The sequence below is a fragment of the Neomonachus schauinslandi genome, chromosome 5 (genome assembly GCF_002201575.2).
Source record: "Neomonachus schauinslandi chromosome 5, ASM220157v2, whole genome shotgun sequence".
NCBI classification, from domain to species: domain Eukaryota; kingdom Metazoa; phylum Chordata; class Mammalia; order Carnivora; family Phocidae; genus Neomonachus; species Neomonachus schauinslandi.
The window spans coordinates 46,024,384-46,044,786 of NC_058407.1; the positions used below are offsets into that span (position 1 = coordinate 46,024,384).

At 37.9% G+C, this 20,403-nt stretch overlaps 1 protein-coding gene across 1 annotated transcript in view; it reads left to right on the forward strand.

The window, feature by feature from the left end:
• The window catches only part of PTPRR (protein tyrosine phosphatase receptor type R), a 214,723-nt gene that overhangs the window by 85,987 nt on the left and 108,333 nt on the right, over positions 1 to 20,403 (forward strand). The window contains exon 2 of the mRNA XM_021678590.2: positions 19,939 to 20,052. Within this exon, the coding sequence (XP_021534265.1) occupies positions 19,939 to 20,052 (114 nt within the window). The remainder of the gene's footprint in view (positions 1 to 19,938; positions 20,053 to 20,403) is intronic.

The following is a 20,403-nucleotide window of genomic DNA, read 5'->3' on the forward strand; positions in this document are numbered from 1 at the left end:
GCAGTTAGACACATGAGTCTGTGGAACTCAGGGGAAAGACTTCGGCTGGAGGTAGACATTTGAGAAGCATCAGCCTATAAAGAGTGTGTAAAGCCTGGGACTGAATAAATATTTCCTTAGAGATAGATTGAAAATAGAAAGTGTCCAGGAAGAGACCCTGAATCCCATCAGCATTTAGAAGATGGGTGGAAGAAGAGTCAGCAAAGGAAGTGAGAAGGAGCATCACTGAAGCTGGAGAAAATCTGGAAGCATGTGATGCCACAGAAGCTAAGAGTAGAAAGTTTCAAGAAGGAAAAAGTAGCCAACTAGCTGCTGAGAATGAGGTGAGGATATGCATGTGTCTGTTGGACCTGGCACTTGGAGGTCATTGGTGAGCTGGACAAGATTGAGTCAGTGTCAGATGAGAGCGGTTGAAGAGTGAAATAGAGATAAGGAGTAAACAGAGACTATAGAGGATTTACTTGAAAATATTTCGTGAGATGGGGAACAAAGACAAGCGCCATCGGTAGAGAGAGATGGGGACTCTATGAAGGTCTGATTTTCAAGATGGCATATATGTATATATACTTGTGGGAATAATCCAGTAGCGAGGAAGGAACTCTTGATGTGGAAGACAGAAGAAGAAGAAAACTCTTGAGACTGTGTCAGGGGATGGGAGGACAAGTGGAGAGATTTGCCTTTGGTAAAAACAGGAAAGGACTGAGGGGCAGAGATGGTGCCTTCATAACCATTGTATGCCCAGTGTGTACAGTACTTGACATATATTAGAAGCTCAGTAAATATTTGCTGAGCGAATCAAGTAAACATCCATTCCAAGCCAGGGAAACAAACAAGCAGCAGGCCCAAGGAAAGAGTGAGGAGAGAGAGAGGGACATGACTTACTCATACTCCTTGAGTAGTTATTGCTTATTTTATAATGCGTTGTGATCCTGACCAGACAACTTAGTTACATTTTTTAAATCATGCTCGATTTTTTTTAAATGTGAAGACAGAGTCTATGTGGCATTTAATTTAGTCTTTAGTTTATTTAGTGGTTATTATGATCTCCTAACAATGTAAATTCTCAAATGGTGTTTTCTGTCTTGGTAATTCATTTTCAGATCCATAGCAGGAGTCTAATAATTTGTTGATAAGCATGTAATTTTCTGTAGTTTTCATGATTGTCTTCAGAGCTGATAAAATTATTGATTATAATAAACCAAAACACCTATTTACAAATCACACATCTATTTGGCCTTAAAGATGTATACTGGCACTTGGTAAGATCTAATTCACTGTCAATGTTTACAAGGCTAGGAAAACTGTAATGTAAAAAATATGCCTGTATACTCTGGTGAGGTTCACATAAACTCACTTTTTTATGCCTATCTCAGGATGTTTAAACGAAATGGAAGATAGATTATCTGTTTTTTAAAATCTAATAAATACATTTTGGGGCACCTGGGTGGCTCAGTCAGTTAAGCATCCGACTCTTATTTCGGCTCAGGTCATGATCTCAGGGTAATGGGTTGGAGCCCCACACTGGGCTCCGTGCTCAGCATGGAGTCTGCTTGTCCTTCTCCCTCTGCTCCCACCCCTCTCACACACACACACTCTCTCTCTCTCTCTCAAATATAAATAAATAAATAAATAAATAAATAAATAAATAAATAAATAAATAATGCATTTTGAACATAGAGGACTCAATAATTTGTTTTTGAAGATTTGCTATTAAGCGATTATCTTCCTCAAAATATATGACAGCCAGCAGTTCTCAAAAATTGAACATTATAAAGAAAGCATGTCAAAATACTTTTGCCTACCAGAAATACTTAAGATTTTTGTTTCTTTTTCCATCAAGAATGATTCTACTGATGTTAATAAATTATGAAACTTGATCATTGCATTTGGAGTAAAGGGAATAATAAATTTCGAGTTTCTCATATATTTCTCTAGGTTAATGTAATACAAACAGAAATGATACATACAATCTAATGGTTATATGAATAATGAATGCTGCTGTATTTTTATTATATGGTAATACAAAATTGAAAAATAATATATTCAGTAGAGTTTTGATGAGTTAATAACAAATGTGAATTTTTTCTCACACATTCAGTGAATGAACTTTTATGTTGTTTCATTCTGGACTTACTGTGAAGTTTTTATTTGTAGCTTGTTAGGAAATTATTAAAGATTGATCGCATGTCTTATTATTCCATTCTGAAGCTATTCCAGCATCTTGGTTATTTATTTGAACTTTACTGAGATTCTGAGTGATACGAATAGTCACCATCTTTAGAAGGAATTTCAGCCTAGGGAATAGGAGATTTAATTTAATTTAAATCAGGAAGGGGGTGTGTGTCACAAAAGAGCCCCCAAGGAAGGGTCATTTAAGCTGAGACCTGAATGGTGACAAAGAGTAAGGCAATGGAAAAGTGACAAAGAGAATAGCATGTTGGAGTATGTGGTAGCCTAAAGTCAAAAGAAACCCATATTGCCGTAGTCAGACCAGTGTGGTCATAAGACTTGCACTGTAGCAGAGATTACTGGCAGTCTCCCTGCTGCCCACCTCCCCATACACCAGCACCGGCTACTAACCAGATCTTAGGCTTCTTCAATTTTCCCACCTTGATATTTGTTGAGAATCCCTAGAGACATTGGATTTCTCCTGCGCACAGGAGTCTTCTGTCCTTGCTCCCTGGAGTCACCTGTTCTGGGGTCTCCTGTGTCTCCAAGTTGCCATAGCTGTCAGTAGCGCTGATATCTGCCTCTGTCTGTACGAGGCTTCCAGCACTGATGCTCATGCCATGGATACCTGCACCGAGGACACTGTTCACTGATTGCTGCCGAGTCTCCTCGTTGAGGACCTGTGCGCACTGATTAGCTGACTGAGCCCTCCGTGGGCTGAAGCTCTGTTCTGTACATCGCCAAAGAAAGGGACTCTCTCTCCTGCCCTCCTTCCACCATTCCTGTGTGTTCCTTGGTTGTGTATGTGCCCGAAATGATGTTTGTTTTGATTTGTTTTGTTTTATTTCGGGCTCAACTTGTCCAGAGTTCTGGTATGAGTCTAGACCTCCTCTTCCATTTCACTGAGTCCATTGTCCTTAAATCCCTCTTTTGAGACCTAATCTTCGATTTCCTTTGCACAGTTTTCTTCCCAAGACGCTCCGTAGTCTCTCATGTAAATAGACACATAGTTATTTCTAGGTCTTGGGGGTTCTAGTTATGCCAGATTTCCTGAATCCACAGGTAGACACACCATTATTTCCAGCCATGGTCATTCTCATGTTACTTCTATATTTTTGGCATCTTAAGTTTCTCAACAGGCATCTTTACAAAAAGTTTTTCAATAATGTGATTACATGTGGATTTCTAAAATTCCATGTTTGATTCCAGAATCTTCATCTGGTGCTTATGAGGTGATCAAGGGACAATACATCTGGCTAAACTAACCATCCTCATCTTCTTCATCCCTTTAAACATTGATAAATAGTTCATTAGTAAAGAAATGTAATTACCTTGTGATATATGAGTTGCTATGTGTATAAAATTCAGTGTAAATTATAATTTAAATAAAATGACAGTAAAGTTCACCAAGAGACAAAGCATCATTTTCCATACTGAGCAGAGTGAGTCTTGCTAGCCCTTGCTTGCCTTCTGCAGAATGGTCACATGACTTAAAAGGACACCTGGATTTAGAATAAGAAGGCCTGGTTCTGAGCCCTGATTTTGCCACTTATTGGTTGCCATTTAAGGTTTTTGAATTTCAGTTTCCTTATCTGAGAAATAGGGCAAAACCATCTGGCCAGCCTAGTACTAAAAAAATAATGAGTGGTAACATTTATTGGATGCATACTAGTTTCCAGGCAACGTGCTTAGCATGTTAAAGCTTTATCTCAATTAACCCCCACAACAACCCTCCAAGGAAGGTACCAAAAAATGACCTTGCACACAAAAACCTGCACGTTGGTGTTTATAGCAGCTTTATTCATAACTGTCCAAACTTGGAGGCAATGTAGATATCCTTTAGTAGGTGAACAGATAAATTGTCATACATCCAGACAATGGAATATTATTCAGTGCTAAAAAGAAATGAGAGAAAGCCATGAAAAGACATGGAGGAAACTTAAATTCTTATTACCAAGTGAAAGAAGCCAATCAGAGAAGGCTACGTACCCTATGATTCCAACTATATGGCATTCTGGAAAAGGCAAAACTATGGAAACAGTAAAAAGATCAGTGATTGCCAGGGGTTTAGGGAAAAAGAAGGGATGAATGGATGGAGCACAGAGGATTTTTAGAGCAGTGAAAATATATCACTATACATTTGTCCAAACCTAGAGAATGTGCAACACCAAGAGTGAACCCTCACGTATACTATGAAGTTAGGTGACGAGGATGTGTTCATATAGTTTCATCAGTTGTAACAAATGTACCACTCCGATGGAGGATGTTGATAATGGGGTAGACTAGCATGTGTGGAGGCAGGAGGTATATGGGAAAGCTCTGTAACCTCTACTCAATTTTGCTGAGAATCTAAAACTGCTCCAAAAAAAAAAAAAGTCTTAAAAAAATACTGTCCTTGATAGTGGTTAAATAACTAACCCAAAGTTAGTTATAAGCTAATAAGTGGAATAACTAGGCTTCAGACCCAAACCTTCTGACTCCAAATTGCTGCACTTAACTGGCGTGCTATACTGAATGGGAGATAAAGTTCAAATGTACATTTGGTATCCACTCTGAAATCACTGTGGTTACTTTTCTCTGAAATATGTGGTTGAAGCTAGTCATTTCTCAAAAAAAACAACTGCATTCTCTGTAACTGTCAACAGATATCATTTCCCAGATACACATGGTGTTTTTAAATTTTAAAAATCCTGGAAACTAGTCCAACAATGTAACATTTTATTCAAAAACCATTACTCACAATTATTTTAATGTCTTTATATCCCTTTACAGAGTTTAACGTATTTATAGAGTTATAAAGTATACAGCTTTGCATTATGCTTATTTCACTGAATATTATGCTCTTGTTTTATTCATTTATTCATTCAAAAGATATTATTGAGCTTCTTTTTTTTTTAAAGATTTTATTTATTTATTTGACAGAGAGAGACAAAGCGAGAGAAGGAACACAAGAGGGGGAGTGGGAGAGGGAGAAGCAGGCTCCCCACTGAGCAGGGAGCCTGATGCGGGGCTTGATCCTGGGACTCCGGGATCATGACCTGAGCCAAAGGCAGACACTCAACAGACTGAGCCACCCAGGTGCCCCTATTATTGAGCTTCTAACGGAAGCCAGGCATTGTCTAGATTCTGTGAATCATCAGGCAGCAAAATAGCCAGTACCCTGCTTATCTTAAATAATACCTTCTAATAAGGAGAGAATATTATATATCAATGATGGAAAGTGCTGAGGAAAAACAAATAAATGAAGCAGGGTCTGGAGGGAGACAGTGACAGGCAAGGTGATATTTTAAAATAGTCTGATTAGGGAAGGCATCTCTGAAAAGGTAGTGTTTGAGTAGAGACCTGAGTGAAATGAGGGTGTGAACCCTGCATATATCTCAGGGAGACTGTTCCTGACAGTGAGACAGTACATACAAAGGCCCAGAGGTCACAGGGAGCTTGCTGTGTTTGAAGAGCAGCAAGGGGACCAGAGTGGAAGGAGTGAAATGAGGGGAAGAACGGTAGAAGATGGAGGCTGGAATGGGGGGTAGGAATGGAGAGGGGGAAAGAGGATGCTGTTAGGGAAATCAAGTAGAGCCTCTGGAGGGTTTTCTTTTCTTTTTTTTTTTTTTTAAAGATTTTATTTATTTATTTGAGAGAGAGAATGAGAGACAGCACAAGAGGGAAGAGGGTCAGAGGGAGAAGCAGGCCCCCCGCTGAGCAGGGAGCCCGATGCGGGACTCGATCCCGGGACTCCAGGATCATGACCCGAGCCGAAGGCAGTCGCTTAACCAACTGAGCCACCCAGGCGCCCCTCTGGAGGGTTTTCTAAGAAAGTACTGACATGATATAATTTATGGCTTAAAAAATTAATCTGGCTTTGTGCAGAAGATAAACTACAGGGGGTAGAGTGGAAGCAGAGAGCCCAGTTAGGAAGCTATAGTCATAACCCAAGTGACAGATGATGGGAGTTAGGGTGATAATGGTGGAGGTCATGAGAAGTGGTCTTCAGAATATTGTTTGGAGGTAGAGCTGATTGGATTTGCCAGCTGTTGTGAGTCCTGGGAGAAAGAAAGGAGGCTAAAATGATGCCTGGTTTTTTGACCTGAGCACACAGAAGATTGAAGTTGTCAGTTACAGAGAGGAAAAAAATTAAAGGAGGAACAGATCTGGGGTGGAGGTAGGTAGGGTAGGAATCATGAGTTCAGTGTAGACAAGATCCAGTTAGTCATTGTGCTGGTCTTAGTCTACCAATAACCAAGCTTGTGGTTGAACTGGCCCTTGTAGTTCTTATTATGATTGCAGAATGCCCTTCAGTGATAACCATTAGGAAAGTTTGAAAAATAAAGGTTGATTACTTATAGGACCTGGAAATTACACAGCACACCTGGGGTCACACAGCAAGCTTATGTGGAGAGAGAAAAAGAGCGTGGGCCTAGGGTTCTGCCTTTGTGGGTAGGGGTAGGGTAGGGGCCTAGGCTTTCATGACTTATTCTTTATTGATAAACTTAAAACATATGAATGGGAAGAGAAAAAACAAGTGGCCCAAATGGTCAATCGTTGAAATCAACCAAGATCTCAAAGACGAGGAGTCTCAGTAAGGGGGAGGCAGCCTCACTCTTTTTCTAGTGATGTGGCTGGCAATGTGTTTATTGGAGTTTGCCACCTTGGAAGTGGGTGCCTCTTTGAAGTGGATGCATCGGCAATCAAAGCTCAAGTCAGGCACTTGCATTACAAGAAAGAAAAAAAAAAACAACCGTCAGGGTTTACACTACCATCATCCAAGTGGGCATGTGAAGTATGCAACTAGATATACAAGTCCTCTGAGAGTGAGGTCCTAGTTAATTTGAGACTGTAGTTTAGAAAAAAAGAAGGGGTGAAGAATTGAGCACATAACCCTTCAACGTAGAGAAGTCAGGAAGATTTGAAAGGGAGTGACTGGTGTGTGAGAAGCAAAACCGAGAAGATACGGCCTCCTGAAAAGGAAGCCTGGTAAGGAAAGTATCAAGGGAGGAAGAAGGAATCATCTATGGCAAAGGCTGCTGATAGGTCAAGCAAGAAGACTGAGACTTGACCATTGGATGTAGCAATGATAGTTTAGTGTAACAGGAGCTGCTATAGGGAGAATGGCAGGTGGAACTAAGGAACTGGAAACAACAAATACAGACAACTCTCGAGACCTTTGTTTGAAAGGAGAATAAGGAAAAGGGATGATGGCCAGGCAAGGAGATCTTTTGGTTTGTTTGGCTTTTAATATGAGAAATATTACAGCAGAAATACTGAAGGCAGATTAGAAAGACCCAGTAGAGAGGGTCAATAATGATGCAGGAAACAGGGAGAGAATTACACAATTAACCTCCTGTTGATGCACCGTAATGAACTTATCCACTTTGCACTGATGTTCATTTAAGTTTCTCCTGATTTTTTATATAATGTTGCAAAGAAAGTCCTTGTGTCTGTTTATTTTTATTCATTGAAATCACTTCCTTAAGATAAATATGCATGTGGGGGATTACTAGATCAAAGATCATGAACATTTTTTAGGACTCTTGACAGTGCACTATTCCTTTAAAAAATCAAGTTACCATGCCACAGTAATGTATAAATGATTAAGTTTTATTGCAACCTTGCTAGCTATGCCATATATCTTGAGGCCATAGTTCATGAAATCCCTATAGTATTTCAACTACCCTTATTCTAACAGACTGATAGCTCCTTAAAGACAGAAATCATGTCTTAAGTATCTTTGCTCCCTCCTATTTTCAGACCAAATATTTCATTACTACTAATAATTACAAGTAATTTATCTGAAATCCCTCTGTGTTAAGTCATAATGGTGTGCATATGGTGAAGTGGAAAAAAATATCACCAATTATGGAGTCAGACCAACCTGTATTTGAATACCAGATTCACTACTTGGGCTTTACTTAAATCACTTTAAATTCCCCATTGGTAAAAAGATTAATAATAATCCCTGCTTTCTAAGTTGTGATGAAGGTTGAAAGGAGATCTGTAAAGTCCCTAGCACAGAGTAGGAAAATTTTGGAGGAAATAGTGGGACTTACAGAAAAACTTTCTCATGAAAATACCTTGTAAACATAACATTTTTAAAAGACAGAAAGAAATGAGAATCCTTCATGTAACACACCTTGTCTATAGTCCACAAAGTTCTCATCTCACAGTTTTGTGAATCACCATAAAACAAAATCCCCATGAATTTCAATTCTAGTAAACTGTCGAAACAGCAAGCACCTGGGATGTCTCTTGGGAAGGCACAGGCTGCTACAGTAGACCTGGGATCAGCAATGTCTCTAGAAATAGTATCAGGCAGTTACCTCCAGGTGGTGAAATGAGGCTTCATCTCAACACACAAGCTTAGAAAGCTTGATGATTAGTCCAGCTTGCTATGGTGAGGAAAGAATACAGAGAGCACAAATGGAAGTCGAACTCATCACAACACCCACTCACTTTCCAAACAGGTAAGTGAATCTTTCGTGACATTAATGGTGTGAGGTTAGGAGGGTAAATATTGAGATTTCTGTCTGTATCTGTTCATGTGGCTGGATAGGAGTGAGTCAGCAGAGAATCTTTGTGATATCTAGGGAAATATCTTTAGCCTCAAAGTTGGAAATGAAAAGAAAATGCCATGCAATTATTCAACCTCTCTAAATAGTAAAGACCCTACCACGATCATAAGAAGTTTCTCTTAAAACTTGTATCCACCCTAAAAAGAATGGAATACAAATATATCCACTTAGACAGAACTGAAAAATATATGAAAGACACTGAGTGGATATTTTCTTGGTTGTGTTTCATGTAGTTCTCACACTGACATTGGGGAAAAGATGACCTAGCTTGCATTTATGGCCACTAGAAAGGGAAAGGCTAAGTAGACTAAGTCACTAAATCTAGATTTTTTTAATTATAACTGCATCTTGGGGACCCTCCCTTTGCATGCAGACTTCACTAAAAGACTAGTCAGTATCTTCCATTGTAATCGGATGTGGGAACCAATGAATGAAAGTTAGTGACATGAGACCTCCCAGGCCTAATTCCCAACTGGGGACCTGAGCTTTGTTGTTTTCCACCAGTAAACCAAGAACCTTGTTATTAAAGCTTGACTGTCCTCATAAGAATTGTGGCTCTCATTAAAAATTTATGTATGAATTCATTAGTTTTTCTGTACAGTGCTGTCTTCAGATGAAAAACCTCACAAAATACTTAGTTCACTTAAGTTTATTTCAAAAAATAAGCATTGCATTTAGAATTTAGTTTGAGTATTTAAAAATAATATAGTGGTTCTGGTGTTGGTACAAAGTTATGAATAATTCTGATTTTATCTGCAGTCTGTGATGATGAGTAACGAAGTCAAAAAATAGTGCATCTGGTGTTTCAATTCATCTTAATAATAAAATTGGTTTAACTTCCTGTCTGATTCAATATTGTAGAAAACAGTCATCAAGATGGCCCAAATATATCATTTGATTCAAGAAGTCAATCTCTATTTACCATGAAATATAGGGTTTTCAGATTTTTTTTTTTTAGTATGTGTCCTATGTGAAATATGAGCAGATAATAATACCAAATGATGGCTTGACAATAATTTCAAAGCAGGATTTAGGATTTAGAAGCAAGATTTCAGACTAAAGAGAAATAAAAGTTGTTAGTGATTTTCTTTTAATGTCTAGTACATACTTTTTAATGTGAGGAGGACTAACATGTTTAAATCTGTCATTCAATAGAATTTAAAGCCTTAAAGAAGATGTGGCCTCTTAATTTTTATACCAAAATATCTTCCCCAACACCTTCCATAATCTTAAATTTATTTCTTAAATTGCTAGCGTGAATTCACTCAGATGATAATTGATGCTGGGTTGTGTTGTATGAAATAGCCATTTCTATATTTAGCTGTAACAGGAGAAATAAGTTTATATAGTCTCCTTTGTGTTTCTGATCAATCCATACACTTGTATTTAACAATTTAATAATTAGACCAGATATAGCAATCCTAATAAATAGCATGGCCCCAGTCATGCTAAAAGAAAAAGAAAACAAAAAACAGGAAGTACTGGGAAGAGATAACAGATGAAATTGGTTAGGTCATGCTGTGCATCAAAGTTATGCCACAGACAACATCACTCAGAGTCTTTCTTTTCTAGAAATGAGATGGTTCTCAGGATGCTAAAAACTAAAATAACACATTGTGGAAAATTATATGCTTGTTATTATTTTGCTATCTCTTCCTGCAGATGAAAAAACCACAAGAACATTGACTAAAATGTATCCCATATTCTGTCTTTATTCATTTTTAGTTATGCAGAAAATTGTTAATTCCCACTGTGACAGAAACATCAAGATTACTGAGAATAAAAGTTGAAAGGACACTAAATCATAGAGTTCTTATTTGCATCTCAAAAACATATGCCAGTAAGCCTCATTTCATTTTACCATGTTTCTTGGAGAATTATGTAGTTCACCAGAAGAGCAAAAAACAATCCTATTAGAGTCATTGAAGTAAAACATAAACTACTTCGTGGAGGGGATGGAAATAAAAGACAATTTATAGCACCCTTCCATGGTCATTAGCCTCCAAACCACCCTTGCGATCAGAGCCCATGTGGTCTCCCTGCTCAAGCGTCTGTGTGGGAAAACTTGAGAGTCCTGAAAAAATATATTCCTGTTGATTGAATATAAGCATATAAAATCAGAGGGAGCCCTCTCCCTATTTTACCCACGTTAGGAATAAAGCACCCAGTGGCCTGTGAGGATTGCTAATGTCTTCCTTTTTTTTAAGTACCATTTATATATTGGATGGCTTGGGACATTATCAGTTGCTGACTGGCAAACAAACAGCTTGGGGGAGTTGAAGGATTATTATTTCGCCCTTGGACATCTATTTCCAAGCATCTCTAACTGCCACTTAGAGGTGAGTTTGGTCTCGGTTTGTACTGGAGGAAGTGGCCAGATGTCTCCTCTGTCCTTTTGGAAAAGCTGCATGAGTGCTGCTGTCATGGCTGTGACGATTCTAATTTTGTCATCATGACAGGGCCAGATGTAGAAATCTGAATTTGTCTGACCTCGTTTTCCAGGCAAGATTCGCCTGAGCGTTGGGCTTTTTTGTCCATACAGCGTTTCTGCCTGGCCCCGATTCCAGCCATTTTCGGCTCAAGCTTTTGGCTGCTGTGTTCTGCCTCCAGCCTGAGAAATGGGAAAGGAAGGGCGCAGGGGAGTGACATTATGTGGGGGGACTGACCGAGAACACAGGACTAAGAATAATGGATAAGTAGTATCAATGCAAGATAGAAAACAATCAGGGGAGATGAATGTGGAAATTTCTGTTGACTTGGACATGTAATAATGAGACTTGAAAATTCTGTTGAAAGCAAGTAACTTGCTAGTATGTTTGTTCACCATACCCAGGATAATATCTGTGGTTAAGTCGTGATTTTTCTCCTGTCTCTAAAGAACTTTGTATTAAACCTCTGTTTTCTTCTATTTCATCCTAGATGTTTGTGGCTTTTATAAAAATATTTTTATAAGTATAAAGAGACAATTTCACAAGGTATAGGAATGATCATATCATAAAAGTATAGTGTTCATGTATAATATATGGAAGCCTTATCTCCTCCAGTGAATTTGTACGTGGAAAAGTCAAGACTTTTACCAGCTCATGATTTAAAAAAATAGTTTATTATAAGGTTGGGGGTTTACTCCAAATTATATAGAATTTAAAGTTTTCAGAACTTTAACTTTTCAGTGTATAAAAGTTCTCTATTTAACTGCTAAATTTTAGGAGTCTTCCAAGGCAAAAGAGAGTTACTTTTTTTTTTTTGCAAGAATGTTATTAGGTAATGTGAAAGGGAACACTAATTAAGAGGTAATATTAATATAGAGGAGAGAGATTAATGAAATGAAGAAAAAACTAGGTTATAAAAAGCTTTTTAAATTAGTAGGGTAAAGGCTTCTAATCTAAATCACTTAATTTGATGGTTTCAATATTAATATTTAATTTGTAGTACAGAGAAAAAAGAAAAGGATGATGAATATAAATTCTATATCTATAAAGATATAATTTAATTTAATTCAATATCTATAAAGAGCCTTCTGTATGATTTAGGATTTGGGTTGACTGCTCACATAGCCATGGTTTGCAAGGGTGGGGTAGGCAGAAGATGGAAGTAGACATTCTAAAATCGAAGAATCTGTCCTAAAATGTACCATTTTAACATTAAACCTCGAATATATATTCTCTCCAAAAACTGTATCACTTTAGAAAAACCAAATTATTTTGACCATTGCTTTTTCCTCTGACCAGATTTCCTGATAGATTTTGGCTAAAGCTCCATGATAGCTGAAACAATCAGTAAATGTAAACACTGGAAATCCAATCAGGCCACTTCTTAGTGTGTTGATAGTACTACTGTTTCAGGAAATAAATAAAGAACCTTCATTTAATCAATAAGGTTGCTACTCAATTTCTCCTTGTCCTGAATATCCAGAGAAAGAGTTCATTTAATTAATGGTGCTTTCCACTGATAATATAGTAAATCCATAACTTTAAGCCAAATTTATGGAGTACTTTTATCTGTCAGTGTTAGCTGTTTTTTTGTCTAATAACTAATGTGATCCTCAGAAGCCCCATGAAGGGATGCAGTTATCATCCCCATTTGGCAGATGAAGAAACTGAAGCTCAGAGAGAAGTAATCATTTGGCCAAGGCCCAGGATTAAATCCAAGTCTGTTTTACTCCCTAATCCATACTCTTAACTATTATATTTTAGTGTAGCAGAGTTTTCTTATTTGGTATTTACTCACCTACCTGCAACTTCCAGACACACAAACACAATTATTCGAAGTCGTGTTCAGTCTTCCTAGTAATTAGCAAACAGAGTAGGCCAAAACTTTTAAAGGCGTGAGCTCGTAATTCAAGAACCTCCTAAGTATTTCCCTTTTCTGCAAGGTCTTACACTTTTAAACAAGCAATTTAGATACTTTTTCTCACTCACTACCAATACTTATTTAGCTCCTTCATGAATCTTTCCATTGATTGGTTCATCAGTTGCTGTAGCTGCCCATAGCAGAGCAAGGATGCGAGAAACTCACGAAGCTGGTGTTGCAGTTATTTTCAGATGGCTCAAAACATTCCATTTAAACTGAAAGCTGCAAGACCAGAAGAAGCCAGCATACAGTGATGTCAAACAACTCTCCAGGGGGCAGGCAGATGCCAATACCATGAAGGAGTAGCTTGTTGAGGAACTGGCGAAGGGATGGAGTGGCTTGAGGGAGGGATATGAGATGAGGCTCAGAAGGAACAGGAGCCAGATAAAGTAGGGCCTTGGAGGCCCTAATTGAATTTAACTCTAATGTAATAGAAAGTTGGGAGTATTTTAAGAGAGAAAGAGAAACTGAACTCTTTGGGAAAAATAGATTTAAAAATGGGATACAAAAGACAGAAAAGTTTTGTGTCACTTCTTGTCTGAAACAGTGAAGAGAGAATGTATCTTGTCTAAGGCATCACAAAGAGTGAGCTGGCAGAACTCAGAAGATGCAAGAAGATAATAATAAAACACACATTACAGGTATCAAAACCACATTAGAAACAAAAGAAGTAGAACAGATTCTGCTGAAGACATAGGCCCGAGAACGTTTCAACTGAATAAAGATCTATAAGTGGTCAGAGACAATAAGTATGCAAAATAAAGTGGTTAGAAAGACAAAGAATATGTAATTGCACAATTGTTGTCCTTGAAGATGAACCAAAAAATATGTAGAAATCATTCAAATGTATAAAAGGAAAAAGTATTTCTAAAACAGAGAATTTGGAATCTGTAGACTTCAAGGGCATAGCTTGCTGCAGGAACTATCAACCCAGGGAAATATCCTGATGAAGTTTTTTAACTCTAAAGATAGAGACTCCTGTGAGATTTCAGGCAGAAACAGCAGGTTATCTACAAGAGAGGCTAGCCTCAAGCCAGGGTATTTTTCATAGCAACTTTCAGTGCCAGAAGGCATTGGAATAATAGCAGCAGAGTTCAAAGGCAAAAAGTAAAAATAAAGACTGAATCAAGAAGGTAACATCCAGCCAAGTTTTCATTTATCATTATAAGCACCATACACATTCTCAAACATATAAGGCCTCAGGAAATATAGCACTCATGAACCCTGCTTGAAAGAAGCCATCTGATGATGAATTCCAGCTAAATAAGAGATCCATCAAACTAAAGAACTTAGGAAGAAGCTGATCATGAGCACTGAATCCATTTGAATATTTAACTAACACTACAGAACTTTAAAAATTATAATTACAGAGTATATTCATCAGTGCAAATAACACTAACACAACCCAATATCTGAGGGACTTAATACAATAAAAGGTTATGTTTAACTCATGTCACTGTTTAATAACAGGGGTTGGGCAGGGCCTCTGCCCTTGGGGTCCCAGGTATCTCCCTTTGTGTGGCTCCACTGTTTTCAGAGTCTTAGGGTCACCCTGGAACCACCCAGCTTATAGACAAGAGAAAAGAGAGAAAGATAGAGAAGGCACCCTCATTCTTAACTGCCTCAGACTGAAAATGTCACTTTACTTTCATTTATATTAATTGGTAAGAACTATCACATGGCTTCGCCTAGATGTAAATGGGCTAAGTTTCCAAGTGGAGACAATAGGCTGGATGAGTCATCTCTATTACACAGAATATAATGTAAATATATGAAACATGACAATATAAAAATAATAATATAATTATTGGGGTGCCTGGGTGGCTTCATCAGTTAAGTGTTCGACTCTTGATCTCGGCTTGGGCCTCGATCTCCAGGTCTTAAGTTCAGGCCCCACGCATTGGGCTCCCTGCTCAGCGGGGAGTCTGCTTCTCCCTCTGCCCCTCCCTCGGCTTGTACTCTCTCTCTCTCTCTCCTCAAAAATAAATACGTAAAAATTTTTAAAAAGTTTTTTTTAAAAAGTGAGAAATTATTAGATAAGACTCTAAACATGGTATTTGATGACAATATATATTATAAATAAGAAATATATCCCTGATGTATTAATAAGTGAAAAAGAGCAAGTTGTGGAATGATATGTGTTGCTTAAACCTATTTGTACTTAATAGTAATACACGTGTTATATAATATATACATGTATCCTATATGTAGAGAAAATACTTGAAGGATACACAAGAAATAGTGTTATTTCTGGAGACTGAAATGAAAGAACAAGCATATTTTTACTTTTTGCTATATATCTTTCTGTATCTTGATTTTTTTGTAATAAGTAGGAAGTTTTTATTATAAAAATTTAAACAAAATGTAACTAAAGTCCAACATAGAATACTATTGGAGAACTGAAAGATGCAAGCAAAGGAAGGGGGAAGGAGAGGTTACAGAAGCCTGACAGAATGGGCTTTGAGCTGAGGCTCCAAGGAGAAGGAAGAAAGCCTAACCAGTGGTGCAGATATGCACTGACACAATGCAAAAATGGTATATGGCATGTTTATTACACCTTCTGTACAGCTGAAGTATAATGAGCATGATGGAAAGGACTGGGAGGTAAGACCAGAAGGACAGGGAAATTGCAGTGAACCAATGAGGAGAAGCTCTCATTAGACAATGAGATTTTCTCAAAATATTTAAGGTAAATAGTGACTAGATTGAGCTAGCATTTTGCACAGATCACTATGATGTCCATATAGGGAATGAATTAGAAACCATAGATGATTGGCAACCCATGAAGATCCTATTCAAACGGTCTAGATGGCCATGATGGTGTCTGAACCAAGATGGTAGAAATATAGATGAAGATGGATTCAACATTCAAGAGATATTTAGAAGTAGAATAAACAGAACTTGATAATTAATTGGATGTCATGATGGTGGGATGAAGGAGGAGGAAAAAGAATCAAGTCAATATGACTCAAAAGCATGAGATGTCATCCCATTATATGGAATATAGAAATAGAAGTAAATGTGGTCATGGATGGGGAGAGGGGAAAAGGTAGGTTCAGTTTGGGTGATACTGAGTTTGAAGTGTCAGTGGAACATTCGCGTAGAAGGAAGCAGGTGTAAAATTCTGAGAAAGGTGAGAATGAGAAACATGGAAATAAAAATAAAATACTACCTAAGTAATAGCAAAGGACAACACAGAATTGTAATAAGGGACTGGGTAATTGCATAAAATGCCTCTGATAGGTCAGGGTTTTCCACTTGGTTCAATGACATAAACAGAGAAACTTTCACTTTTATTCCTGGAATTCACTTGACAATCTAACCTCCAGCCAAAATGGGGAGGCTCCTTGCCAATAATGTGGAGTTAGAGAGCCCGGGTAGCAATGAGACACACTAGAGATAGGGCGGATTCCTCCTGAGGCTTGGTCCTGAGGAAGCTGGGTTCCTTTGTGGCTGTTGGGAACTGAGATGGACATCTTTGAGGGCCTTTGAGGACATCTCATCAGTAAGAGAGATGGACATTTGGCCTTCCCCATTCTAATGGGGCTACTGGGTGTGGTCCTGACTCTTACTGGGGTTGATCAAATGGCAGACCAACCTGCATTATATCAAGACAGGTCTAACATTTGGAAACCTGCCACCCTCCCAGGCAAAAATAATCCAACTGTTCTTTAAAAATAAATTGTTAAAGCCAATCACATATGTATAATTTAAACATAATAATGGTGCCTAGATTTAATCAATTCTACTGGACTGATTTATATCTAAGGTTCATAGGCATCAATTACTTTAGTGGACAATCTGGTGACCAAAGAAAAAAAGTCTTATTACAAAGCAGTATTTCTTCTTGCAGGATTGTGGGGTTGCTGCGGGTGGAGGAGGTGGGGAGTGGGGGGGCAGAAACTAGGTCCCAGGTAAAGAGAATTGACTCAGGAATCTCTTAACAAGGCAGAGGCCCGATAAATTTAAATATAGATGGAGATTGAAATCTTTGAATTTTTTAATAGGTTTCATTTTTTGTCTGTATATGTATTTGTAATGATCAATAAAATACTCAGTTGTTTTTGGATAATAATATATTTGCATTATTTACTGCTGTGAAATGGCTTAGGATTTGCATTTGGAAAGAGCATTTGAATCTCTTGAAATTAAAAGCTTAAATCATTTGTGTGTTAAATAATACAAATGACTAAATGGGTTTAGAATTCTAAGATTTATCTTGTGTTGTTACATGGTAACTTTGAAGTTATGACACTGCTGTTATTGCCATGGAAATTTATATTCTATTATAGTTGTTATGATTTCACATAATAGGATGAAAAGAAGCTGTGCGTCCCTAGCATCTATCCAGAAGGAAGGAGAAACATATGTCCTCTAGCTACAGGAATTCATATACTTTGATTTTCTCCGAAATAAAATTCTCATTTTGTCTAGGATCCTTTGTTTTTCTTCAGTTGTACTCATATAGAATGTCTGGCCCATGTTAGACCCTCAAATACATATTTACTTTTTTGTACTTCATTTTAGCATCACCATTTTATGGGGAATAGTCAGAAATACATGCCAACTTTTCTCAGGCAAGCAGAGAACTGAGGCAAATTATTCAAATGTTTTGATGCAATGAGCCAGATGACTGCAATTTTTAAACTAATTATTTCAGCTCACTTCTTCACTTTAGTTAGGTGGTCTAAATTTCTGTTTCAAGTGCACAGCTTTGGCCTTCTTGGAAAGTTGCCATTTTGAATGATTTTTAATCTTGACTTCCCATTTCACTTCCACTTGCCATTTTAATCTGAGGAACTTTAATACTGTTTCCACAGTTACAAGCTTCGAGCTAATCATGGCCCTGGGAATTGAGTTCTCAAGTGTGTATACAACCCCCTTGACTCTCAGTTCCCAGCATCGACTGTTGGCTCCAAATCCTGCCCGTAGGGATCAGGAGCAGTGCCTGCCTCTTTGCCCTGCCTGACAAACACTGGGGGTGAGCCAGGAGTCAGTGGTTCCTAATCAGCATTTGTGGTAACAGAGGAACCCATCTTTGGTCATACAAAAGGAGAGGAGTAAAGTCTCCAGTGCAATATCCCACATCTGTTGACAGCTTCCACAGCCTTGCAGAGCCAAAAGGAAACTGTTGGACAAAAGGAAGCCTCTGTTTCTCAGAACCACCAGGTGGACTGAGTTTTTCTTAGCTCTTGGATTTTTCCATAAAGCATCTTTCCATAGAACATAAAGCATGCTTGAAAGTATAATGTTTTCCTCATTACTGCATTTCCAAATCCAACTCATCCCTCAGGGTTGAGCTCAAGTCTTACTTTAGGTATTAAGTTATGTTGTTTTATACTGGAAAGAATTTTAGTCTATAGAATAGTACAGAGAATAATATAACAGACAATTATGTACTAGTTGATGGTTTTTATTTCATAAAAAAAAGTATCACTGATGGCGTTGATGTAGCTTTTCTATCTACCCCCAACATGATTCTCTTTTCCCCCTCTCCAGAAGCAAGTTATACCTTATCATTGGGCCGTTAGCTAGAGTTTTTAAATGGCTGTGCCCTTTTCTGGATCTCAGTTGTTTGCAAGGAGTCCAATTCCAGCTTCCTAACATGATCAACCTCTATGACCCCTGACCCAATACAAGCATTAAAAGATCCTAAGGTATAAAAGCAGTCTGGAGCTTCAGCTGGGTCTGCCATTTTGACTGGGAACCATTTACCTCCTTTGACCTCCTCAACTCTTTCTGATTCCTGTAGCATTGAGCATTTGGTCCAGTTTCCAATCACTTATTTTGTACTAACTTTATGTATAGAAGCTGTAATGTTTCCTTAAAAAACAATACATTCTCAAAAGCAGTTCCATTCTCCTTTTACAACAAACTGTGAAAAGGTCCTCTGAGAGTTTTTATACCACAGTAGATTATGCTTAAAAGCAATCTCTTTATCAGAGAAGTATGCACATAGAAGTGTGCTTTACTTCATAGAATAGATGCTATTGCAACCATCCAGCAGTCATTGATTACCAATTATGGTCAAGTTAGTTGAAGTAAGCATTATCAAATACAAGAAATGCATAAAGATTTGGTTTCCCCATCTCTCAAAGTATCTAGCTCAAATGATTCTGAGGCATTTTTGAAAATACCTTAACTAGTTCATGCTTTAAATGTAGTAACAGCACCCATGGCTTCAATAAAGGCTATATTATTAATTTTGTAACTTTTATAACTCGATTTGTGTTTTAGGAATTTTTAAGTATTTAGTTGTCTTTTTTCCAAAATAACCTGAAAATTAAGAGTGTGTGCCCACACACACTCTTGTGAATAACAACTGTTTACCTTAGACCAAATTATCAGTACCATGGTCTTCTTTAGCAGAGTTTGAAAATGCATTTTCACACCTAGTTCTTTTGGCTTGGACTGGCAGCACATCACCATATAAAGGAACGGAAAGTCTGGCATTATGGAACTTACACAGCATGTGACTGTGTGTTAACACAAATTAAAGATGTCCTAAGGCTTGGATTACTGAAGTGTAGTTGGCCGTATATCCCATTCTGTCCTCTGGACTGAAACTAAAGACCAACACACATTTCAATGATGTTCCTCAGGAACTGATTAGTCATTTGCATTATTTATTATGACTAGATAAATCGCACCATCTTTTTGACTAACATCATTTAAAATTTCACATAAAATGTCCCTATAATTTTATCTCCACTAAAAATGCCATAAAGCACCATGAGTATGAATTTATCAGTCACAGAAATTGTTGTGGTCAGTCATCAGTCAGGAACTGAATGTCTTGAATGACAGATTTATCGTAATTTTGATTTCTTTTTTTTTTTCCTTTATTTTTCAGACACTGCAAATGGATGTAAGCAGACTGAACATAACCTTGCTTCGGATATTCCGCCAGGGAGTGGCCGCAGCTTTAGGGATCTTACCCCAGCAAGTGCACATCAACCGCCTCATTGTAAGATGCCTACATTTTGCATTCCCAGAGTACAAACTTTGATTTTTATTGAAGGCTTCGATAATAAAGAATACCCATGCTATAGTTCTATGGCCCATGAGCCAAATCTGGCAAGCCACCTGTTTGTGCAAGGAAAGTTTTATTGGAACAAACCACACCCATTTGTTTCCAGATTGTCCATGGCGACTTTCCTCCTACAGTGGCAGAGTTGAGTAGTTGCGACAGATTTTTGGCTAAATTGAAAGCTACGATATTTGCTGGCTTGCCCTTTCCAGAAAAAGTTTGTCAACCCTCTCATAGTTCAAGGCTAGCTACTACCTTGATAGGTGTGACCAGAGGGGCCGAAAATAC